The sequence below is a fragment of the Puma concolor genome, chromosome D4 (genome assembly GCF_028749965.1).
Source record: "Puma concolor isolate L17-30 chromosome D4, mPumCon1.1.hap2, whole genome shotgun sequence".
Classification (NCBI taxonomy): Eukaryota; Metazoa; Chordata; class Mammalia; order Carnivora; family Felidae; genus Puma; species Puma concolor.
The window spans coordinates 72021979-72048398 of record NC_141679.1 but is presented as its reverse complement, the minus strand read 5'-3'; the positions used below and the strand labels follow the sequence as shown (position 1 = coordinate 72048398).

Sequence of the window (26420 nt, the reverse complement as noted above, 5' to 3'; positions counted from 1 at the left end):
CATAAGGATTTGGACATACACATGGAAGAGTTTTGGGAAAATGAGGGCTGATCTTTATTTTTTTGTTTCCCTTCACGCGCTAGAAATATCATTAGGCATAATCCTGAGCACCAGATCAGATTTTTCCATTCCCAGTCTTCCTGCTGGGATGAGTAAATAAACAGATGGAGTAAAAGCTTCAAAGTGAAACACAGAGAATGTGACAAAGGAGGCCGTTGACTACAGGACACTAGGGGAGGATGGGGATGGCTGACATGAGAGCAAGGAGAGTTTGGGTAAGGAAGCATTGCCAGAGAGTCAAAAGGAGTCACCATGTCTGACTCAAAGCTCTGCACCTCTGAGGCCAAAGGAGGGGGGCTGAAAGCAGGAATGCAGAAAGCAGATGCCGTATCCAAGCGCCAGGAGGTCTGGGGAGCATAAGACCATGCTTCTTTAAAATGATTCTGAATTAAGTGGCTCCGTGGATCTGTTTTTCACCAACGTGGCCTCACTTTCCTGCAATATTGCCTCAGGGAGCACCCCAGGATTGAGAGGTAGTTTTCAGTGATGGCACTGGGATCATCATGAGGCATCTAGCAGACTTAAGTAAAAAGAATGGGCCGAGGAGAGGAAGAGAAAATGGCAGATGTCTCCTGGGGTTCAGAGTCCTATTCCCTTGCACTCATGAGACACTCTCATTAGATCTGCCTGGGGAAATTTTAGGAAAGGTAGGGGAGCTTCAAGCCTCATAGTCAGTGGGACCCAACAGGAAAAACAGATCAGGGGATGAACAGAAAGATCGTGTCGTTTTTTTTTATGAATTAGCTCCTTAAGGGAGTCCCTCTTCACTCATTTTAGTCACATTTTTCTCCCCATGTGCAGAAGGGTTCACATCGGTTACAGCACCTAACACTTGCTAAGTATGCATTGCCAGGCCCATTGGCTACAGTCACGTCCTTGCTGGTTACAGTCTAGATGACTGTTACCCCTACTTAGGTCACTGCTTCTCATCTGCTTTCAATTCTGCTGCTCTAGGAGATTTCTAGTCCTCTCTGCTGCTGTGTGCCAATCCATGCATTTCCACAATCTTTTTCCTCATGCAGATACTTCTGCTATTTCCCCCCAGGCTACCATTGCTGATTGCCTCCATCCTCACTCAGTACTGATGCCTAAGACCACTTCTCCCTCCATCCCGAGACCCTGCCTTTCTCTGCCGCTTGCCATAACTTAAGGCTCTTTTTACCACCAGCAGATATCATTAATTTTTTAGTATTACAGTCTCCTCTGTTGGTATATTCCACTAATTAATGGAGTTGGATCAGGCTCTCCTTAGAGCTAGGTCAGGGATGCAGGGGTGATGTTGCTGTATACAAGATGGTAGCAGTCATGCTCTGTAGTCATTTCGGCATTTGAAGATCATGTCCATGCAATGAATCTGCCTTGGTGTGATGTAGATATACCCGTTATACTAGGTTCTCCTTCTTTATTGCCCTAGCATTGCCTTCACCCTCATCTTTGTATTTATGATGATAGGCTCTGAAGGTTGCTACACTAAACAGGAGTCCCTCCAGCTTGGTATGTGGTGGAAAGGAGGAAGGTAGAGGAATTAAGAGTTCACATATACATTTTATAGATTCCTTTCTCTGACCGAAATCCTAGAAGGGCGGTATAAATTAAGGAAAAAGCCAAAGCAGAGGGAGTTTTCCTGACTTATTTGGAACTAGAAGCAGGGAACGTTTTAGGGATCCCTTGTTCTGACATGGGATGGCCACGTTTGTGTAAAAATGGTAGCATGACATGGGTGGGTAGACAGCAGAGCTGGGTCAATCAGTCTGACTCTCTTGGATTTTATATAACATGAATGTGATCCAGAAGTTACTTCAGGCTCCAGATAAGGAAGGAGCTGACTTGGAATTCAGCAGGCCCGCCTTCGTAGGGAGAGACAGGGTGACCTCGTTGCCGAGGTTGCAAAGTAGACTCTAGAGAGGGGCTTGATGAAGGATGTGACTGAGATGTAGAGGACTGTGCTGTTACAGGAGGAGCCTCAAAGCCTCAAAGGTGCCGAGCCAGCCAGGGGGATCCTCTGGGTCCTAACAAAGCCAAGAGATGAGATCACGAGTTCTCCAGCTGTAGATTTCACCAGAGAATGGGGTAGGGGTTTGTTCCAGAGGACGCCACAGCATGTATCCAAGTCCCTTTTCCCCTGCCGTCTAGGGAGAGGCAGGAAGAAGGGAAGGAAGAGCCCTGGCAAGGAGTGAATATGTGAAAGACTGAATAATTATCTCAAGATTAGCAACATTAATTTTTCTCTTCTACCCTGTGGAGGTATAGGTTAAACTGGATTAAATCCGTTTATTTTATTTGATTTGAGTATTCATATGTAAATGTCTCTCTCTCTCTCTCTCTCTCTCTCTCTGTCTCTCTGTCTCTCTGTCTCTCTCTCTCTCATTCTCTCTCCAGGGTGGATAGATACTATAAATAGGTATTTATTTATTTAACATTGGTTTTAGATCAAATATCAAATAAAACATAAGATAGACTAGAATAATCCCAGGTTATTCAAATGCATCAAAAATTTTAATTCTTATCTCCTGGACCTCCTCATGGTCTTGTTTTTAAATTTTTTTTTATCCATTATTATTTGTCTTCGACACCTTCCTCAAGCTGTCACATCTTGACGCATTCTACTCCACTGCTACATTCTAGCATTTAGCTCCTATGGTTTTATCCTGACAGGTCTCCTGTATCTGTCTTCCCTGCCCCAAGTCCTGCAGGTGTTGTTCAGACCTTCGTTATTCTTCCAGACTCCGGAATAGCCTCCTACCTGCACACGTGCCTCCTACTCTTTTCCACCCAACATCTGTTAACTTGACAACGGATATATCTGACCATATCGCTGGTCTCCTTCCTCTAAAATAATGAGATGACTTCCCACCGATTGAAGAACACGTTTAACCTACTCGGGCTGTTCACACCTTGGCCCGAGCCCACATTCCAAACCTTTCTTCCCATTCTCCACCTCACTCCCAGTCTCCATCGTGCTCCAAGCCTGCCAACCCACTTGCCGTTTCCTGAACACAGTTTAACCTTTCTGTCTCATGCTCCTGTCTCCTGCTTAAGTGGTTGCTCTTTCCCACACTTAAACTCTCTCTGTCTCTCTCATTCTGCTCTTATACTCTGTTTATGCTTCTGCAATAGAACATGGTCTGTGCCATAATGTATATGGGTAACTGACTTCCTTTCTAGATTGAGAGTCCCTTGGAGGCAGGCACCCTGTTGTTAATTATCCCATTTGTTACGTAAGTGTGCATCCTGTATTCTGCCTAATGATGGCCTGGATCAAGTAGTTAATAAATGCATGCAAGAGTATTTTATAAACAAGGTACTATATATAACAATAATTGTTTCCTTATTACTTGTTAAATTGAGTTGAATGTACTTTTAGAATTCTCACCATTCTCTGGGAGAAATCATTTCCCATCAGTGAAAATTCTAAAATAACTGATATGCTATATCAAGGTACTACAAGCAGATATATCCCTGGAGAAGAAGGCAGAAGGAATCCTTGAATCTTCTTACTTCACAGGCATGCTTTAGAAGGCCAGCCTTGTCCAATTCTCCCTGTATAGTTCTCTGTGGTCTCTATTCCCCTCATGTTAAAATCCCAAACATTACTAGCAAGTTCCCCATCGTGGAAGATCAAAGAAGTGGCACAGCCATAAGAAATAGCAGGATCTGGGGAGCTGGCCCTGGGCACAGGTTCTGCCAGTGCCTGCCTTACATGTGAGGCCAAGCATCTCTGCTGACCCTTGGGCAGTAGACACATTCTGAGTGTAACATGCCTGGCATTTCCTGATACAGGGATTATTTCCATCTCTAGGAATTCCACAAATGTTCTCAGAAGCCTTTGGGGGCATTTATATTTTAAAAATAAACCTTTATAACTCAACACAAATATTCTAGAAATCCATATGTCAGCTCTTTTCCTTGAAAACACCTGTAAGCCTTGCTATCACTTTCATGAAACAGGAGAAGGAAAGGCCACAAAGTAGATCAAATACTCATAAGTAAAAATGCCCTCAAGAAATAGCCATGCAGAAATTGGCACAACCATGTTAAATATCTGCCAACTTACTCTTTGAGAGCCCTGGAAAGTGTGATTGGCTCTATGAAAGAAAAAAAAAGAGGGGGGGGGGTGGGAAGAGAGAGAGAGAAGGAGGAAGGAAAGGAAAGAAGGAAAAGGTAAAACAGGAAAAGAAGGAAGGAGGGAGAGAGGAAAGACAAAAAGGGAGGGGGAAAAAAGAAATGAACTCCTGGAAGCTGTTACCCATCACTAGGACAGGTATCTGAGGATTTCATTTTCGAGGTGATAAATCTCCCATTGTCAATGATCTAGATCAACCTCTGGAATGTCCCCAAGGAGGAGAAATAGCCCAAAGGGGACTGGAGTAAGAAACAAAACAGATTTCCCCCCAAATGTTGTGTGGAATAGTGCCAACTCTCCCTTCTCCCAGAGCAATGCAATTACGAAAATCCATCTTACCTGCTATGCTAATGGTGGCCGCAGCCTTTGCAGTGCTAAATTTCTCTCCGTGCTTGTTAGTAGCTATGCATGTGAAGAGTCCTGGCTTAGTGATAAGCAGCTGCAGTCTTGAGTCAATCACTCGGTCTTTCACACTTTCCTGAATGGACCCAGAGGAAACCTGGTGGAGTAGAGGGAAAAAAGCAGATAGAATTAGGTCAAGGATTTCCTAATATGATGCACCAAGTTGACTTGAAAGAGAAAGTATTAAAGTGATGATCAAAAGGCACGGGTAGGTTGCAAAAATAGCCAAAACCTTTGTAGCTCTTCCCCCATAAAGTAGCGTCTCTCTCCATGCTTTGAATCTAAATTGGCCTTGTACCTATTTTAGAAAATCAAAAACAGACTTGTAAAATTCTTGCGCCCTGTGGCTTACTTTCTTGTTGCTCTTGGAGCCTGTGACCTCCTATGACCAACCCAGAGCTAGCCTGCTTGAGGAAGAGGCACACACGGTCCAGTTATCCCCACTGCCCCAGCTGGGAGCCAAGAACAACCACCACATATACAAGTGAGGCCATTCTAGATCAACTAGCTCCCAGTCTGCATGCCAGTCACAGGAACCAGATCAGCCACGATCACGAAATCCCGGCCCAAATCAGCAAAACCACCCAGTCAACCCACACACTTACGAGCATTATTAAAAGGTTAGCTCCTGTTCTGTCCTCCACAAATGCACAACAGATAGATGGATGGTTGTGAAGAAAAATGGTTATAAAGCCAAGCCTGTTTCTGAGGCATGACTTGCACCCTGTCATACTATTCAAATCATAAAATCAAATGTCCTTGAAGAGTCAGGGTATCAATATTAACCTAATTGGCAGGTTAGTTTATGTGCTTGTTTATTATCATCATTTCAGCTCTGTGGGAAAGACAGCTGCCTAGCACTTTCTGTTAGGTTGCAGAGTTAGAATTTGTGCCCCAGTTTGATCCCAAAGCCTGTGCTTTTAATTGTTATGTTAGAGTGCCTTCCCTAGCACTAGAAGAGAACATATGGAGAGTTATTAGAAAACAAGAATGCCAACCTCAACAAATCACCCATAAACAAAACAAATGCATGGCTTAAATGTCACTGTGAAGGTGGTGGCATGTTTTAAAGTGGCGATTCTTCACTATTTTTTTGAGCACTGTACCATCTTTGCAATAATTATTCGTTAATTGTCACTGTCCGAGGGGAACATGCCAGTTGGAAGGAAATCTGAATGGAATGACAATCAGTCAGTGATTCACCTTGACCTTATGTCAGAGGAGTGGCCTTGAGAGATCTCTCTCTGTCCCTTAGTGGGAAATGAGGCTGGGAATAAGAAACTTGGAGCCAGTTATTTTGCTATTTTGCCTGTTTTCACGGGTAGACCAGCAAGGGGATGGCAGCCCTGGGGTGAAACCAGCTTTATTCTTTCTGCTGCCAGGTATCTGGCTAGCCTTGGAACCAAATACACTCTGTAGCAATTAAGCAGGGAAGTTTGCTCAATTAGCTTCTTTGACTTTTTATTCCTTCTATGCACTACTGTTTCCAACCTTTACGATAAAAATATCATGCGAGCATCAACTTAAGTCAGATCAAGTATTGTGGTAGTTTCCCCAGAAAAGCAGCCTGGACGCTGTGAGAAATTGATGAGGCAGAGAGAAAAATATCTTTAAGAGACATACAATCGGTTGGGAATTCAGATGAAATTCATCATCATCATATTTATCAGCAGTGCAACCTCTTATGGATTTGAGTTTCCAAGTTAAACAGAAAAGACTGAGTAATTTGAAATGCAATGTTGGATTCTCCCTGAATTTTAGGAGCAAAGCAACACTGAGAAAAAAACCAAAGACCTCAAACCTCTATGCTCAGTCAACATGCTTTATGCTGTTGAGATGTTTCCTTTATAAAGACAATCCCTTTCCACTTGATAGAAGTGAAGTCTATAGAACGATTGCCTTCTCCCTTTGCAAGCTTAATCCGTCCTTCAAGAGGTGTGCACAATGCCTGGGAGATGACTTGGGAAGGAGTCTTTTCCCCAAGGTTGACGAAACTAGCGTTATTTTCATGTTCACACCTAAGAAAGTCATTCCTAAACTCCTCCTCAAGGTTAATGAAAACATTCTTGGTAGAAAAGAGGATGAGTTTTAAACTGGCTGACCTCTCTTCTGCTGGACTTCATCCGGGTGTTGAAGTAATTCAGCAAGGAGACCAACAAGTTATGAGGCCCATTGCTCGATTATGGCATGGCTCCTAAATGCTTTTCCTCCTGTTTTCAGAGGCCTTGCTTGATTCGGGTTGTGACTCAGGCACAGCAGGCCTTGTTAGTCAGAGTGCGAATTTGTTTTTCTTCCCTCATGGGTCATCCTGACCAACAGTTTTGTATTTTTTGATGACCTAAAAATAAAAACCACCCCTTGCCCTCCATTTTGGTCTTTTTGCTCCTCAGGTTCAGATTATTACGAGTTTTGACCAAGGTATGTCTCGGCAAAACCAAGTACTTAATTGAGGTGACTATATCTGGGATTTACAGTAAATATGTTATTTTCTGCAAGTCTGTCAGGCATACTGCCCTGAAGTTGCTGGATAAACAGCTCTGCTGTGTATGTGCGGTTCTCTTTCTGAGACAGTGACCTCAAAAAGAGGCAGGCAGACAGGAAACCCTGTCATAAATAGGCACCTTGGTTCACACCTGAGGTGATGTGTGTAAAAGCTTTTTGAAAGTGGCAAAGTAGTATTGACCTGTGGAATATTTTTATGTATCATTAACACATTAATAATGCTGTTTTGAGAGGATCTATTCACAGGTACGAATAGTCTCATCACTTCGTCATGAATTGGCCTTAGCATAGGAAGGCCTCTGGCTTCAATGGCTCTGTCTTACAAACAGTTCCAGCTTGCTGAGAATGCCTCATGGAGCCGTCGGGTATGGCCCAGTAGGGTCCATGTGTAGGGAGTTGGAATAATGTCTGTATGTGCATCATAGAAAGAGGGCTAGGGGCACCTGGGTGGCTCATTCGGTTGAGTATCCAACTCTTGGTTTCGGCTCAGGTCATGATCTCAGGGCTTCATGAGTTCGAGCCCTGCATCAGGCTCCGTGCTGACAGTGCAGAGGCCTGCTTGGGATTCTCTCTCTCCCCCTTTCGCTCCCCCTCCCCTGCGCTCTCTCTCTCTCTCTCAAAATAGATAAATCAACATTTGAAAAAAAAGAAAAGGGGGTAAGGGAATGAGAAAATCTTCCACATTGTTTCTGACCAACATCGCCGTAGTTGCCTCTTTCAATCTGGCTACTGCCATGTTTCATGGAATATATTCCAGCTGATACATGTAATTATCTTAATTAACACAGCTAGTAAGATGAGAAGACTCCAAAGCTCAGGTACTTCAAACCAAAAATACTACCTCTTAAAAATACATGTAAAGGTGAGCTGACCTTTAAGAAAATTCAAAAGCACAATCTTCCACATAGATAGTTTGGCTACTTATTTGTTATAAAATTCTTCTAAAAAAATTAAAATGATCCAGCTTTTAAAATCCTTTAGGAACTGTGTTTAATGGAGAAACAAGAGGGGCGCCTGGGTGGCGCAGTCGGTTAAGCGTCCGACTTCAGCCAGGTCACGATCTCGCGGTCCGTGAGTTCGAGCCCCGCGTCGGGCTCTGGGCTGATGGCTCAGAGCCTGGAGCCTGTTTCCGATTCTGTGTCTCCCTCTCTCTCTGCCCCTCGCCCGTTCATGCTCTGTCTCTCTCTGTCCCAAAAATAAATAAACGTTGAAAACAAAAAAATTAATGGAGAAACAAGAGAGACATGTAATTTTTCTACATTTTTTATTTGAATGCGAAAATAATGGAGATATTACCAGTCTAACTTGAAGTCACGTCTGGTTATCGGAATAGAAGTTTGTTTTCTTTAAGAGAAGTGAGCTCTGCTCTATCCATGTGAAACTACTACTTCCAATGTTGTAAAACAAAAGGAATATTACTCCTCGTTCTGAGGTTCATCTGAGACTACAGATTTCCATGAAAAATGAATGACATTTGTGTACAAAGAGAGGAAAAAATAATTCTTGATCACTTCAGGGCATGTGGCTTGCCTTTCTCTTCTTCTTTGGTTTAACCATTCAGGCTTTTAGGTTATTGATGTGTTCACAGAGGCGGGGGGAAAGGAGTCGTCACATCCGTTAGAGTACTCACTGTTCTCAGGAGTGTGTTAGTGAAGTTAGTTCATGAATTTGGAGTTAGTGAAGAACCACAGTTTAAACTCTGTTTTATTCTGTGCCAATTAGCTCCCAGCTCTGTATTCATCTTTGTTCAGTCCACCCCAGATAATACCAGGGCTGTGGGCTCTTCCTGTTCCCAGTAGAATTTTCTGGTTGCCCCTTGTGCATTAAATGCCTGAGATTGCCTCCATTTCCTGTGATTTGTGTCAGCATGAGCAAGATCGTCTCGGTTTCTGTTTGGACGTGGGTCGTATCACCACGAACGAAACTTGGCTATAAGAGCAACCCTGTCTCTGACCATAAGAACCACGGATGTACTTCTGCTTTCTTCCAGAAGAAAGCCACTATTAGTTTGTTTTATTCCTGTATAAGAATCAGAGGCAATGGGTCTAGTTTGCTTCCTGCCTTTTGTGAATCACATCTTGAATCTTGTGAATCACATCTTTCTGTGAATCACATCTTGAATGATTAAGTTGGGGTCTCGGTAGGACCCAAACTAACTCAAACCATCATACTCTTTTTTTATTACTCATGAACTCCAAGAGAGACTAATCATGTATCTTCCAGTTCTAGACTATTATGAGCCTTTGAAAACCCTGAAGGTTTTGTAAAGCATGTGTCTTTCCATTTTCTTTATTCCTGTTTTCATAGAGGAAGACAAATCATTAAAGTCCTATCATCAGTTCCCCAGCTTTCTTAGGACATATTTTTACACTACCTTGAGAGGCTTAAGACAACTACAGTGACTTCCACAGAAGAGCCACAAAACACTGCCAAATAAGACTTGAAATTTATTTTACTTACTTAGAGAGTGCCAGCACAAGTTGGGGAGAGGGGGAGAGGGAGAGAGAGAATCTTGAGCAAGCTCCATGCTCATTGTAGAGCCCAATGCCGGGCTCGATCCCACAACCCTGGGATCATGACCTGCTGAAATCAAGAGTTGGATGCTCAACTGATGGAACCACCCAGGCGCCCCAAGATTTGAATTATAGATGACACTTTAATTAGAGAGCTAAAGAAGAACAGGAACCTCAAGTTATTTGATTGTAACTTAACAAAAATGGAGAACTTTAACCCTGATGTCCTATTAGGGATCATTTTCTCCAGCCACCTGACACCTCTATCATTAAAAATATGGGAAAATCTGTGTCTGAGAGGTAAGTAGACTTCCCTACAATTACATTAGCTAGAGAGAGCCATTTCCAATTTAGTCTGCCAACCCCTCACCTATTCTTATTTCTTATACCTCATGTAGAAAGTCTGTAGAGTGACATTAATTCATTTACTGTATTTCGAAGAGACAAGTTAAATTGGTTTTAAACACAAATGATGAGAAAAGTGGTTTTTTACAAGCATCAGAAAAGAAAAACCAACCCTTCAGCAAAAACAGTAGTGAAAGCAAAGTAATAAATGAGTTGTAGGCCGTAAAGAGTCTGCTTTTGCAGGATGACATTATTAGTTCAGGTAGGTGTAGAATCTGGCATCTTTTTCCTAGTGAACCACATCCACCAGAATTTCACACATGGACATGCTTTGCTTCCCACACACCTCTCTCTCTTCCCTTCTTCCTTCCCCATGTCTAGTGTCCTACTTCTCTTTCCCATCCTCGCCTTCTTTTCCTCTGTTTCTTTTTTTCTCCTCATGAGAACACTCCTTTGACTTTGAAATGTTGCTGTTAATATTTTGTGATACGACAACATATGCACACTGCAACCAAGATATGAAACAGTTGGAGAGAGACTATCCTGGGGGACGTGAGAAAGGAAAATTGTTGAGGCCCCTCTAGATGACTCCTCAAGGTTTGAGTTGCTTAGCTGTAGTGAGAGCCATCCTCACCCCACCCAAGGAACTGGTTTGAAAAAGTACCCCATCTTCTTTTTAAAAAAAAATTTTTTTTTAATGTTTATTTATTATTGAGAGACAGAGCATGAGCAGAGAAGGGGCCGAGAGATGGGGAGACACAGAATCTGAAGCAGGCTCCAGGCTTTGAGCCATCAGCACAGAGCTTGATGTGGGGCTCCAGCTCAAGAACTGTGAGACCATGACCTGAGCCGAAGTTGGATGCTTAACCGACCAAGCCACCCAGACGCCCCAAGAACCCCATCTTCTTAAGGCATGAAAGAGGGTCTTCAATAGGACCACCTGAAGGATTGACGTATGTCCCCAGCTGTGTAATAAAGGGTTAACTTATTGGACTCGAGGTGTTCAAACCCTGTACTCAAACCCAGAAAGGACTGGCCTTTGACTTGCTTCTAAGAGATAACCTCTCATCCTTTGGAAAATTCTGCCTCGTAAGAGTGTCTTTGTATATCTGAGACCATGAGCCATGCCAGATGGTTTATGTTTGAGTGCGAATTATGGTGAATAGCTCTTTTTGTTCAGCAGGGACTCTAGGCTATGTTGTATCAGTTTGACCTTTGGAAGGGCTAGAGATTAGCTAAGGTCAGTCATGTGAGCCCTCCATGCTTATGTAACTGACCTTCAGGAAAATCCCTAGACACCAAGGCTGGATGAACCTCTTTGGTACAAGACGCCATGTAGGTTGACATCATTGCTGGGAGATTTAGGTGCTGTCCATGGGATTCCACAGGGAGAGAACAACCGATTACCTACTACTGAGTTTAGTCTGTATCCTTTCACTGTAATAAACTATAACCATAAGGATAATGGCTTTTCTGAGTTATGTGGGTCCTTCTAGTGAATCATCAAACTTGAGGGTGGTCTTGGGGACCCTGACACACCTGCAATTTGTTGACACAGCCAAGATGTATCTGATAACCACCTGTCAAATCAAAAGGGCAGAGCCGGGCTGCCTAACAACTCCAATGGAAGGAGAAAAGAGGGGGTAGCTCTGTTCAGTGGTCTGGATGCAAGAGTTTGTGGATACAGAGGTTTTATAGAAGATCTGGTTTGGAGTCATTTTCAGTCTTCCCCAAAGATCTTTTGGGGGCACTGATGGGACCCTGACAGAAAGGCTTCCCATCAACAAACAAATTAGGGGCTAAGAAGGAGATGGCTGCCCTGAGGAAAATGGGTCATGGGGTCATCTTGAATATCCCTTGATTTCTGAAGAATCATGAACGTGTCCATGATACTTGTTGGGCACAGTGGTGTAAAGCCAACTTAAAAGAGTGTCATTTAAATTAGAACTTTTCCTCTTCAATTACTGCTCCTCCCTCCTTCCAACCCCAAAGCTGTAGGAGTCTTAAGTAGCAGTTAGGAAGTGGAGGAAGAGCGAATGAATGAGTGTGAGAGAAGAAGCTAACCACAGGACTGTTGTGGAAGGCAGGTAGCATGCATGTGGTAGTCTTAAGAAAGGGAGGAAGGTGGGGCACCTGGTTGGTTCAGTCAGTAGAGGGTGTGACTCTTGATCTTGGAGTTGTGAGTTCAGGCCCCACATTGGGTGGAGAGATTACTTAAAAAGGAAATCTTAAAAAAAGGGATGGGGTGGGGGGAGGGAAAGGTCCCATCTGTGAATTGCATTTGGAAGCTTTGGTAATTACTCAGGTTTAGGCACTTAAAATTACTAAATTGGGATGGTATTAGTGATTTAAAATCACCTAAGAGCAACCAGAAAAGCCACAGAGCCTGTGTGAGGTAGCCAGTAGTGAGAAAAGAACTTGCCCTACTGAAGACACTTGATGGGCAGAGAAAATACTAAATAAGGTTGTATTACATGGAAGTCATGCTTGGCCAACAGTTACAATGGTAATCTCAGCCCACATGTTTATTAATTAACTCTCTGTTTTCCACCTGAATCCCAAAAGGTAAATAAAATCTAAAATTAGGAAAAATAACTCCATAGAAAGGTAGAAGGGTGTCATAATCAAAGGGCCAGAAATTTTCAGCAATTTCTGTAAGATACAAAGAGATGTGATTGGGTTGATAGAAAAATTAATATCAGCTAAGTTGCTGAAATCTAAACGTTCACTGAGAGGAGAATGGATAAATTTTCCCTGTAGAGTCATGGAAAAATCCAGAGTTCAGATAGCAGGGCTGTAAGTAGGAGCCAACTTTGAGAGAGTCAGTAAAGTAGCAGAAGAGCGTTGTGAGCTATTATGTGTGCATATAGCACTAGGCTGAGACATTTGTCCATCTAAGACTTTCTATAGTAGGCTGAAAAAAATTAAAATTGTGGAGAAATACTTTTAGCCAATGTAGCAAACTGAGAAGCTTCTATTTTCCCTGACAGTTTTCCAACCCAGAAAAATTTGTTTCCTTTGGATGGCCTTGAAGAGTGAGGAGACAGAAATCAAAAGTCAGGTTCCATAAGGGTAAGAAGTCTAATAAGAGATACAATAAACTAACATCTCAAAGAACCGGATATCAGGGACATACCGATGTGAACTACAAGCGACATAGCCTACATGGAATTGAAGACTGTGTTACAATGATCTGGGATGACCAAGGAGCTTCAGACTTTGAACTTAGTTTAAGATGGTCCAAGATAAGTAGTTGCCCCTGGTCTTTAGCAAAAATAAACAAAAATTCTTTCTAGACAAAAGTACCTTTATCTAGACCTCGTATTAATCCCTGCCTGACCTTTCTTCCCCCAAAACAATGAGCAACAGGTAGTCAAAGATAAGTAGGCACACGAGGAAACAAAACACAAGGAACAAGAGTCAGCAGGAAAGCAGATAAGAGAAAGAGACCTAAAATGGCATCCCATCTCACTTGATTAAAAGCCAAAATTGTTTCAATACTCTACATAAAGCGTGTATGATCCACAATTCCTAGACATACCCCTTACCTCTTTCTTCGTTTCTCATTCACCTCTCGTCATATAACTTGTTATTCCTTTGATGTATGGCGTGCACCTTTATCTCAGAAACTTGCCCCAGTTTTCTTCCCATAGTTATCTACTACAGATAACTATAGTTATCTTACAGTTATCTCGTCCTTACCTCCTTCAGATCTTAGCTCAAAAGTCTTCATCTTTTTTGAAAAATTTATTCATTTTGAGAGAGAGAAAGAGAGAGAGGGAGAGAGAGAACATGCTTGTATGCGTGTGAATGGGGCAGAGAGAGAGAGGGAAAGAGGGAATCCCAAGCAGGCACCATGCTGTCAACACAGAGCCTAATGTCAGCTTTGGTCTTATGAACCGTGAGATCATAATCTGAGCTCAAATCAAGAGTTGGATGCTTAAACTGACTGAGCCACTCAGGTGCCCCTGAATTCTCTACATCTTAATGAGGCTTCCTTGACCACTCTGTTGAAAATGGAATCTTTCTCCTAAGGTTGCACTTCTGTCTCATTTTCCTGCTTTATTTTCCTCCATAGTATTTGACACTATCTGCATAGAATATTAGTTTTATTTTTTGTTTGTCTTTCCTCATCATAGTGTCAGTTCTTTGAGGGCAGGGAACTTAACCTGTTTTGTTTGCTCCTATATCTATAATGCCCAGAATAGTGCCTGACACCTGGGAGATGCTCAGTAGATATTTGTGGAACGAATAAATTTATGTGTATATATGTAAAGTGCTTAGAACAGCTCCTGGCACATAGTGATCACTTAATATATGTCAGTTATTATCAGTATGAAAAAATGAATTAAAGATGGTTAAACTGACAGTCATGGGTTCTAATTCTGGATTACTTTTCATCAAAGTACCCTCCAGGAGTGACCTAATTCTTGAGCTGGTGAATTTTGTGAAAATTGTTTTACCTGTGTGGGAAGGAATTGCTACCATTTCCCTTTTACACAAAGGCATAAAGGAAAATTTGATTTTCTACTCTTCCCCATGATACAAGGAAAGAAGCAAACCCATGGGGTTCAATTTCTAAGGCAGTGACTGCTAGGATGAAAATACTGGAAGGCTTTGAAAAATAGAGGTGCAGGTGGGACCAATGACAGAGATCAGGGTAACTTTACAAATATGTGGCCCATCCTGAGATTCCTCTCGAGTGATCTTCCCCAGACAAGTCCCCATAGCGATGGCACTCACGGCATTTCCATTTTCAATCCAGGTGATGGTGGGGACAGGGATGCCTGTTGCTGTGCAGCGCAGGGTCACAAAGGAGCCAAATGTGACATTGTGGGATTCAGGAGCCCGCAGGATTCTGGCAAAAACTGTTAGGAAAAAGAAGTGGTGAGTGACTCTCCTATAGGGAATGCTCAAGCTGGAGTGGTCTTTTAAAAATGCAAATCAAGTCACGTTCTCCCGTGTAGAACCCTTCCGTGTTCCCTCCGTATTACGGATACGCCCTGGCTTCTAAGCCATTTATGCTTTAACCCAACATTTCTCACCACCCATGGATGCTCCGGGCTTATTTCCACCTTAGGAGCTTGTCCATGCTGTCCCTCAGCCGACAGCACTCATCCCCCAGATCTCCATGCGGCAGTTCCCTTGTATCATCCAGTCTCTGTTTGAGTGGCATTTCCTCAGAAGGGCCTTCCTCGACCACGCAACGTAGAGTGTAACCGTCCCCCATTCACTTTCTCATCATCCTGGCTTACTGTCTTTCCAGACCTTACCACTATCTGAAGTTATATTTCATTTGTCTAATGCCTACCTCCTCCCCGTCCCCCCCCATCCCCCAGTAGATTGTGAGTTTTCAGCAACCAGAAACCTAGCCTGTCTGTTCACTACCCAGAAGAGTGCCTGACCAAAGTAATAGTATTTAATTAAGTAAGGAAATGATTAGTGCTTTATATCTTCAACTGTGTCATGGTGGGAAGACAGACAAAAGCTGTCAAACTTTTTAGAGAATGCGATGGGCACATCGGGCCCCAAAGAAACATTTTAGGCCAAGTGTGAGCAGGGGAATAGGTAATTAATATTCCATTCTGAGACAGAATCCCTCCTGATTAGATAAGAGAAAGTTCAGAGAAGATATGATTTGACAACTGGATGTTTTTGGCGGATTCTAATTTTATTATTTATTTATTTTAATTGTACATGCTTATTTATTTTGGGGGCGGGGAGAGGCAGAGAGAAAGGGAGAGAAAGAGAATCCCAAGCAGGCTCTGCCTGGGCAGTGCAGAGCCCAACGTGGGGCTCAAATTCACGAACCATGAGACCATGACCTGAGCTGAAATCAAGAGTCAGGTGCTTAACCAACTGAGCCACTCAGGCCACCCTTGCAGATTCTAATTTTAGATTTGCAGGTTCAGATTAATTCAACTTCCTATTTTTTGAAATTGAGGACTCTAAGAGATGGAATCTAGAAGAGCATGTTAGAAATACAATGTTGGGCCCAAAAGCCAGAAGAAAGGAAAAGCAAGGAAGCCTCCATCTTCAAGGCATGAGGTGGTTAAAAAAATGCTCCAAATGTTTAAAATACAGCTGAATCTACCCCCAACATCCCCATCCCCCAACCCCAAACAAAACTGAGCCGCTTTTAGTAAGTCCTGTGGTCTGATTACCAACCTATAAAAAGCCGAGGTTAAGGAACATGTGAAACAACACTATGGGGATGCAATTCGTTCAAATCCAGAATATAGACAGTTCCGCAGAACAAATTATTTAGTTTTCTCAATAAATAAAATGTATCAGGAAGTAAAAAAGAAAGAGGGAACAATCATAGAGTTAAAAAGACTCAAGAGGCATAACCCCAGATGCAATGTGTGGATCTTATTTGGATTCTTAATTCAACAGGTCAGATGTAGAAAGATATTTTGATACATTTGGATAAAAATTACACAGTCCTGGTAGTAAATGGTACTGAGAAATGAGTGCTAATTGGGGATGAGTGGAGTAATGAACATAGCATTATATCTTTTAAGAAAAAAATCCTTACACTAATGTACGTATTGGTTGATTGAATTAATGTCTGGGATTTGCTTTAAAAGAAACCAGCAGCAATAAAATAGTAATGGAATCAAGGAAACAAAAAATGGTACGCTGTTGATCATTGTTCCCCAATGGGTAATGGGAACATGGGAGTTCACTATATTACTGTAACTACTTTTTTGTAAGGTTGAAAATTTTATAATAATATTTTTAAAAAATGCTGTGGAGCCTACCCCACAGCTCCAGAAAACATGTGATGAGATACCCACTTCATCTGCTATTGAAATAACATCAAGTTTTAGAAAACCCAAAACTGAAGAAAAGTAAGGCTCTGAGAAGGAAGATTTGGCAGAGGCATCTGTCCTAAGAGCCTCAGAAATATCTACAACAGTTTTAGATCAAAATTCAATGGGGGATGATTCTAAATTGAAACAAAATGTGGGACTCTGAAAAATTTCCTGACCAGCTGAAAAATTCCATAGCAAAATGAGTGACAGTAACCATCGTGGTCCGCAGGGTTGGCTTCAAGTGTGAGTGGCCCTGTGTAGTCTCATAGGGCACCATGCTAAGAGGGCCCCATGCTTGGTTTGATTTTCTGCTGTCCATGTCTTGAAGTTACTAGTGATTTTTGAATTAAGGGCCCCAGATTATCATTTGCACCTGGCCCACAAATTATGGAGCCAGTCCTAAAATGGCTGCCTTAAAAGAGAGGGTGAAGTCTGTACCTCTATGGGAATCCCAGAAAAGCAAGGCTCCAAGGTGAAATAGGAGATAAAAAGTTGCAGAATGCAAGAGTCCGAAGGAAATGTCAATCAAGACTAAGTGACAGAGGCTGTGCACATTGGAAATTCTCAATTTTTCAAGAAGGCCAGCCAGCTAGGAGGCGATACACATTTCTTCCAAATATACCAGAGTGACACATGGTGACCCATCTGATCACTTGATGGGAGATTTCTCCCAGCTCGGTCTTAGCTCACAGGTTGTGAAGTCTTGACAACTGACAGACTGGCATCCCAGCAAGGGCGCTCCCAAGTATTCTCTCCTTTTCTAACATTTTCTGCAAACAATAATGGACTCCTAGATTGCACAACATATCTGAATCCACGTTCTTCATTTGGTTGAAATAACTTGTTGGGGTTGGGGCGATACTTGTGTGTCTTACATTTTTTTGAGTGTGAGACCCATCATCTTATGGGTCCCATTGACTCTCAGAATCTGAAAAAAAGGAGGATCCTTGACAGATTGGGGGTGGGATTATTTTAATCCCATAGGTGCTAGAAAAGTGTAGCCAGCAGCCGCTGCAGATAATGCTTTTACTCGTAAACCTGAATGAGAGCCTTCTGGCTGAAGAGGAGAATAAGAAATTGGAAAAGAATGAAATCTAGACCCTTCTTTCTGCTTTAATTTATAGAGGCAAGAGTTTTCATTTGGGAACCATAAATTCTTCCTGGAAATGCAGTAATCAGGGAGGGTTTATTTTGCTCTAATTTACAGCTTTTTTTTTTCTTTTGGCTGGTATTATTTGGAATATCACTTGGGCTCATTGCAAAACTTTTAATGATCTATATTGCACAACACAGCTAAGCATAAAGTGACATGGTAAAGAAAATAGAGTCGATGACCATTTGAGAGCTCAATAGGACCCTGCAGTGAATTTACTTAATATACTGCTCTGTCCCATATCAAAACCTTCTGGGGGGTCCAGTGGTCACAGGATGGTACATAAAGGAGAACTATTAGCATTTTCAATGACTTCATGAAGGTGTGACTGTGCTGACAAACAACTGGTCTTCTCCTCCAAAAGAACAAATATACCCTTGGCTGACCGTGGGTTTCATTGTGTGATTAAAAAAAAAATCTTTTGAAAAAAACCAAAAAACAAAAAACTTTATTTTTCTGAGTTGGTGTCTCAAGATTTTATAGTATGATAACCCTGCTACACCCAGAGTCTAGACATTTAGATAAGGACTTGAGGTTAGGACGTCCATCCTGAGTTCCCATTTTGATCTTCCTGGGCACCTTTTATTATTATTTTTTTAATGTTTTATTTATTTTAGAGAGAGAGACAGAGCATGGGTGGGGCAGGGGCTGAGTGGGGCAGGGGCAGAGAGAGAGGGAGACACACAGAATCGGAAACAGGCTCCAGGCTCTGAGCTATCAGCACAGAGCCCGGTGTGGGACTCGAACTCACAAACTGAGATCATGACCTGAGCTGAAGTCAGACACTTAACTGACTGAGCCACCCAGGTGCCCCCTGGGCACCTTTTAAAGTAACCACTTAAAGTGAAGCTGAGAAAAGTTAGTGACGTCTGCCCCAATCACCTTATAAATATAGGTACTTGGTACCCTGCTCTCTGTCTACTCTGTGACCTGGGTCAGAGATCTGCCCTTCCCTAGGCTCAGGGCATGCTCCTCAGACCCATGCTTCTGGGATTTGTAAATAATAAAGCTCGTGATTCTGCTTCCTTCGTGTGGATGTGTTGAAACTATGCCTTTGATCAAAATGATCCCATGGGTTTCACTTCCCCAAAGTGGGAGCCGGGATGCTGAAGGAGCTACTTGCCAACCCCATGTGGGTGGCTTGTGCCCCCTCATTTGTCAGGTCACGATCTACCAGCTTCTCAACACACATTAAGTCTAGTGCGGTAGGAGGGGGGAAAAAAAGGCCAGGAATTAAAGGGAAGCTGTTCTCTTCTACATGCCTACATTCTTGCCAAAAGATAAAACAGGAACTTGCCCCCTTTTTTTCATTATTGAAAGATGGCTTCCACCGTTCTTGCCAGTTTCCTTCCCCCAAAGAAGGTCACAGATATCTCCTTATCAAAATGTGTCTCAATACATCTCCTTACCCTTGTTTGTGTTTCTTCGTGGCACTTACCACCATGTCGTAACTATCGATTTGTTTGTTTGTTAGTTGGCTGTCTCTTCCTCTGGAATGTAAGCATCACAAGGCCAGAGCTTGCTTTGCTCAGTAATACAGGCTGGTTGATAGACAGCCCTGTGTGGCACATGGTAGGCATTCAATAAATATTTGGTGAATGAATAAGTGAATGAATGACTCTTCTGATTGGTGAGACTGGAGAAAAAGACTTGTCTGTGTTAGGAGTATATCAGTCCTCTTGGGGCCATCATTCTCCCAGCTACTCTAAACAAGAAGGGTATGGGGTTAATGTGCGGTGAGGGTCCCGGGTCAGGGCTTCTCCATCCTACAATGTTAAAGAGTGGGGAGGGGTTGAGGAGGATGAGGAAACAAGTTATGTTAGTCGAATTCTTGGATGAAAAACTAGAAAGTTTTATTTTTTGATTCAGCTTTATCAGCCATAAAACTGGTATTTTTATACCCATCTGCGTTTGTTACCAGTTCCAAGCATAAGAGGTGGAGGAGGGATGAAAGAAATTCCACCATATTTATCAGACATTGGAAACAGTAAATCCAGTTGTAATTAAAAACAAATGCCAGCCTAACCTCCATGGATAATAATACACTGGTAATAATAAAATTAAATGTAATCCACTAATAAACTCCCATTATCTTAGTGATAGTCCCAAACCAAAAATGCATTCTAGGTCATCAATTTTAAAAGTAATATATTTCATATCAAGTAAATGTCCATTGTATATCTCTAACTTGGGTTTTTTTTTTTTTTGCATGCAAGACTATGTTAAAATGTTTTTGTTACATGAACAGACTACTTAATAGAAGGGGTATAACATTACTTAGTAATTTGGAAAGTGTTTGCAACTGTTTTGATACGGATTTTTCACATGATGCAACTCTTCTTTCTGTAGATAGTCATATGCATCATTCTGCAATTCACTGTAAGCTCTATCACACTTGCTTTCCTGTGGCAAACGCATTATTGTTCACCTGCATCGTGGGAAATACACATGGGCAATCTATTTATCCCTGGGTTTTCTCTCATGGGATTTATTCATGAGTTTTGGGCTTTAATTTCTCTTGGGTAAGTTTACAGCGCTAACTGCAGGTTGAGAATCCTATATTCAAAATTGGGCTGAAGCAGCCACTGATTCCAAAGTCCTTTATATCATAACCATATTATATTCTCATCCATACCTCCTTTCTCCCTCCCCCCCTTTCCAATTTCTAAAGCACTTTCAGAAACATAATAAATGTTATTGCTGATTGTCATTTTAAGGGGTAATTTGAATTAGTAATAAGGAGATAGAGCTATTACTCAGTCTGAAATTGCACACTGGTGCAATGGAAAGCCTAGGGCAGGGGACCCAAATTAAGTCCTGAAATTAATGACCAGTTCGGCTTGAGATGAATTACTGCTTTTGTCTTGTTAAGGGAGTATGACCAGAGGAATACTTAGGTCTCTTATAAATTCTGTTTCAGAGCAATTATCTCAAAAGGACACAATGAACTCACATGGATTTTATTTTCTCTCATTTTTTCCTTTATTAATGTTTTTCTAGTATCCTTTAAAGAGATTTTTTTTTCAGGTTACTTGGTTCTAACCAGCAATGTCTGATGGAGGGAAATTTAAAGCAAGCAAAAACAAAAATTAAAATCACACAGGAGCTGGTGAAATGGTTTTATCTAAATTTAGTTGTAAGAAGCCTGATGTTTAGAAGTAGAAAAGCATCTCAAATACCTTATTTGAGATACTACATAAGGAGGTGCTGTTTCAAATAATACTAGCCTAAGGTTTATTCCTAAAGCCAAAACTGTATTGCATGAGAACTTGTGAATCTGATCCAAAAAATATAAAGCACAAAGTTGGAATCTTCATGAGGGTAGAAGGTGCTTTCTTGGAAGAAAAACTGTTATTCTACAGTCAGGTTTTTCCCCAAACAGATTTGATTTCCCGCTACTTTCTTGTAAACGTATCCCACTAAATATAGGTATATGTCTGTGTGCAATTAAAACTAATTTAAATTTGATTGATTTGATTTGGTTTGGAGCAGTTGCATAATACTTGCCCTCTTGAAGTAATAACAATAAAAACCTAAGCTGGCATCTTGACATTTTTATATCTCTCCAAAAATTGTAACACCCTCCCTCCCCCCACGTACTCCCCTGAGAAGCTTTTTCCTATTCCAATCTCTGTGAGATTTCTATTCCCATGCTGATTTACGCCATTTTGTTTGCATTTTCAGAGTTGACTTAATAAAAAGTAAATGGTCGATAAATACATTATAAAATAAAGCATCGCATCTCATAATACTCTGTTAAATGCTGACAGTATTCCCTGTACATCATTTTATTTCCTAAAAAAAATAACGGCACTTAGACTTGTTTATAAGGTCAGCAAAAAAAAAAAAAAACAAAAAAAAAAAACAAAAAAAAAAAACAATTGAATAGAACCGTACATTGGAAAAGAAACAGTGCAGAAAGAAAAAAAATACCTTTAGTATCTTGTTCAGGTTCACTTTCTTCTATTAATAGAAACGAGACAAACACACACAATAAACACACAAACAAAAACAACACATCATGAAAAGGGAAAATCTTTGAGCATGGAAATATCAGTTGTGCAACAAGATTAATTAGAATCTGCTTGTTTCTTATTTCAGTAAGAAACATGCAATCAAGGGAGACTGCTGACCTTTACAAGCAAACTATTAAAGGACATAAAATTTCAAATTGCTACTTTTAGTCGGGCAGTACTACATAGAACATAAACTCCAGCATACCCAACAACATAGCTCATTCATGCATTTTTGTTTTAATGTTGACAATTACCCTTTCTTTCAAGGCAACAGACTGCCTACTATTCTGATAAATTGTGTTTTCCCTTTGTTAGCATGGCTTCTCCTTTTACAAGGTCCTGCTGTGAAGGCAGTGAGGTTGACTCTGGGATCTCAACTATCATTTCTATGGCAATAGACTCATGTTGTGGTAAACAGAGGATTAGGGGGTTTCTGCAGAAGAGAGTCCACCACCAGCGGAGATGGTCTCCTACCAACTCCAGGAGGCTGCTCAGAGAGCAGAGAGGAGCAAACCATTATCTCGCGTAGGAAACTACCAGTGGAGCAAGCGACAAAGAAAAATGTAAAAATGTCTACATCCGGATGCAGAATTGAGATTTATAATGGTTTTAAATCCTAGAAGAGAAGACAACCAAATTTAATTGTTCCAAAATGTTTAACGTAATACTGTATCAGGTGCAGATCGCATATGGAGCTTTCATTTTTCTTTCCTGAGAAGTTTGTGTCAATTTAGACCTTTTGAATTAGCGACAAGCCAATTGCAACATTTGTTTAGAAGTATAACATAGCAATACTTAATGATAAGATCTTGATGATACATTTGCGTAGTTCTTCACAAGTTATGGATATTTTCATGTACATTATACATTATCTCCTGTACCCAGATCATATCCCTGTGATTAAACCTAATTGATTCAATAGGATTCAATTAAACCTAATTCAGCCCATTTTCCAGACAAGGAATCTGAGACTCAGGGCTTTGCTGCAGGTACAGAGCCAGAAATGCCACTTCAGTTTTCAAACCTCAAGTTCTGTGTTCTGACATAGCATCATCATAAGAAGCCCTCGTTTTTTTGCACTTAATACCCAGTCCTAAATTTAAATGAACTTATAATTTCCTATTTCGATTTTACTCTGACTGAACATTCCCTGTCTCCACCACCCAGGCCAGTGGCACATTCCTGTTTTATTTTTTCAAAGTCTACTTGAAAGTTGTAAATTGAGGGATGTCGGGTTGAGTGTCTGACTTCGGCTCAGGTCATGATCTCATGGTTTGTGAGTTTGAGCCCGCGTCAGGCACACACACACACACACACACACACACACACACACACAAAAGTTGTGAATTTAATACATTTATGGTTAAAAGGACAGTTAGCGGTTTTCTGTCAGATGGACCTAAACAAAGACAATCGTTTTTTACAACACCCCCAACAGTGCCTGGTTTTAGACACCAGTTTTTTCATACTGAAAACTGGTCATATGGACACTTGGAATAGCAGTGACCCCCTGTTTCTAACATAGACGTTAATCAGGAAAAATCAGTGAAGGTCCATGCTTGGGCCGGATTAGACCTGAAAAATTGTGTCTGAATGCCTTTGGGCTAGGCATGTTTTCCTAGTTTCTCAACACAATGGTGCTTATTTCTAAATCTTGTTGTTGTTTTTTTTTTTCCACCAGCCGAGTAACTATGAGTGGCTGAAATGGGCATGCACTCCTATGGGAATATTAAGTGTCTTCATTCCCTGGCTGCTATTATCTCCAAAATGTTTTCCACCAAAGTTCAAAGGCCTCAGTAAAATTTGAGAATCTTATTCCCTTTTTTTTTTTTTTTCCCTCTCTTACACTACTCTTTTTCGGGTCCCGGAGCAAGTGCAGGTAAATTCTGAGTCTCTTTCAGTTTTGCTCCAGTGGTCTTTTACTGGACCGTTCTTCACAATAGACCGTGAGGACTGTGCTGATTTCCCTGTGTGATCTTTCACTGTGTAGTTGTTGTCACTGCTTTCATCTTGCTTGATTGGTTTGGAATTGGGAGCAGTGTGACGTTTCGAAAGAATGTACCCATTTCTTCCACTGTGGATCTACAGAACCGATTCAGGAGATGAAAGATCGTCTAAGATCTGCTGTTTTCCTAGGAGTAGGCTTAGCAGTTCTACCGGAAATTACATGTTCATAGAGAGACTGTCAAAGTTTCTTTCTGTGCGCGAGAGCAGATATGCAGCTCTGTATGTGTATATTGATATATGCTGATATATTCATATACACTTGCACCGTATTCACACATGTACACACACAATTGAGATTACTTTAAATAAGAGAAAATAATGCAAGGATAATCTGCAAAACCTATCTAAGCTTGAGTACACTCATTCAGTATATGAGATTGTTGGTCATTTCAAGGTCAGACTGTAGTCCTAGTTTTTTCATGTGTCTTGCTTGCTTAGCCTATGATCCCTCTTGACCTTGGAACTTACTGTTTTGCCACCTATCAATTTGTAAATATTTGGCTTCATGGTCTTTATTCTCATTTAACTGCTTTATATGTAATGCATCAGCCTTGTCTTCCAGACTGATGTGTAATCAACCTCCTTTCCAGGGCAGAGGCAGGGAGTGGCACAGAATACTTTTGTTGTTTTCTTTTCTCCCTAAAGTTTAGCAGTGTCTTGTAGAAAAAAGAAAATACTTAAAAAAGGACCTAGGCAGTGATTCATTTCCCTTCTCTGCTTTTTGGGACTTGTTCAGTAAGACATTTAGAATAAAGAATCATAGCGGTGCCTGGGTGGCTCAGTTGTTTAAGTGACCAGCTTCGGCTCAGGTCATGAACGTGTACTCTGAGTTTGAGCCCTGCGTTGGACTCTGTGCTTGACAGCTCAGAGCCTGGAGCCTGCTTTAGATTCTGTCTCCCTCTCTCTGCCCCTCCCCCACTCATCTTTTGTCTCTCAAAGAATAAATAAACATTAAAAAAATTTAGAACAGAGAACCGTGGACTTCTCTTAAATTGGAATAATCTGAAATATAAACAACATCCAAGTTAAATAGTATATCCATTATTTTTTTGAATACTTTGAATTATGGGCAACTCAGTACACCATAGCAACCCATTTAAAATACTCTGTTAAAAAAAAATATACATATATATACATATATATATATATGCATTTATATATTCTAAATCAAACCAAAATCAGTCTCTTTATGATTACCGCGCACAAGATTTAGTTTCTACTTCTATCCACTGGACTAAAAAAAAAAAAAAAAGAAAAAATCCTTCAAATATTTTCATTTTTCCAAGCTTGCTAGCCCCAGTTCCCCATGTTGATTGCTCACTTTTGAACTTTCTTATCGTACCTTCTTTTTTAAAAAAAATTTTTAATGTTTATTTTTGACAGAGAGAGAGACAGAGAATGAGTGGGGGAGTGGCAGAGACAGAGGGAGACACAGAATCTGAAGCAGGCTCCAGACCCTGAGCTGTCAGCACAGAACCTGACGCAGGGCTCGAACTCACAGACTGTGAGGCCATGACCTGAGCTGACACTCAACCGACTGAGCCACCCAGGCGCCCCTCTTTTTTTTTTTTTTTTTTTTTAATTTTTTTTAATGTTTGTTTATTTTTGACAGAGAGAGACAGAGCATGAGCAGGGGAGGTTATCGTACCTTCTTAATTTACCTGTTTGTGGTCCCCAGACAGAAACTAACACACACTTAGAGAGTCCCACAAATTCAAAGAATAGTAGGACTCTTTGTAATATTCTACTTCTGTGACTATAAGTTTGCTTGAGTTTTTATTTGCATTTATGTAAAAACACAGCTAGGTCATATCCCATTGCAAATCATGAATATCCAACACCAAGAAATGTTTTTCCTGCGTGATTCACTGTATTAGTTGATAGGAGAAGAAATTTGGAGGGGAAATGTATTGTTCTGTAGGAGGAAGGGAAGCCATCAAGATTCCCTTGCATAAATGAACACATTCAGTGTGATGATGTAGGTCACCAAGATCTTGTGGAAGAAAGAAATGGACCAGAAGAAAAAACAGGCAGTACTGCGGGATGGCTCCCATCCTTCAGACTGCACGAGTGAGGAGAGCCAAGACGATCATAGGATTTTGGTCACCTAGAGCTGAAGTCTCGATGGAAGCTACAATAGCACATTCTGTGCTCTTTGTAGAATGACATTGGTTATCATTTTCTTCATCGGCAATACCTTAAAGAAATCTCTGACCATCTGGTAATGTCAGGACACCATTTTCGGGCTTTTTCATTTTTGTTTTTTTTTTTAAATTTTTTTTTCAACGTTTTTTATTTATTTTTGGGACAGAGAGAGACAGAGCACGAACGGGGGAGGGGCAGAGAGAGAGGGAGACACAGAATCGGAAACAGGCTCCAGGCTCCGAGCCATCAGCCCAGAGCCTGACGCGGGGCTCGAACTCACGGACCGCGAGATCGTGACCTGGCTGAAGTCGGACGCTTAACCGACTGCGCCACCCA

The 26420-nt window shown here is 41.3% G+C and overlaps 1 protein-coding gene and 1 long non-coding RNA gene across 4 annotated transcripts in view; one reads left to right on the top strand and one right to left on the bottom strand.

Moving 5' to 3' along the window:
* Positions 1–26420, top strand: part of LOC147574990 (uncharacterized) — a 137823-nt gene that overhangs the window by 63041 nt on the left and 48362 nt on the right. The gene's annotated exons all lie outside the window — the stretch shown is intronic.
* Positions 1–26420, bottom strand: part of MUSK (muscle associated receptor tyrosine kinase) — a 97805-nt gene that overhangs the window by 33287 nt on the left and 38098 nt on the right. For 2 of the 3 annotated variants that reach the window (XM_025926377.2, XM_086683695.1), the window contains exons 6-7: positions 14689–14813; positions 4523–4682 (exon numbers count right to left, since the gene is read on the bottom strand). In XM_025926377.2, coding sequence (XP_025782162.1) covers positions 4523–4682; positions 14689–14813 — 285 coding nt within the window. Of the gene's footprint in view, positions 1–4522; positions 4683–14688; positions 14814–21849; positions 21880–26420 lie in introns of all 3 variants that reach the window. The other variant, XM_086683696.1, reaches the window with a different exon arrangement.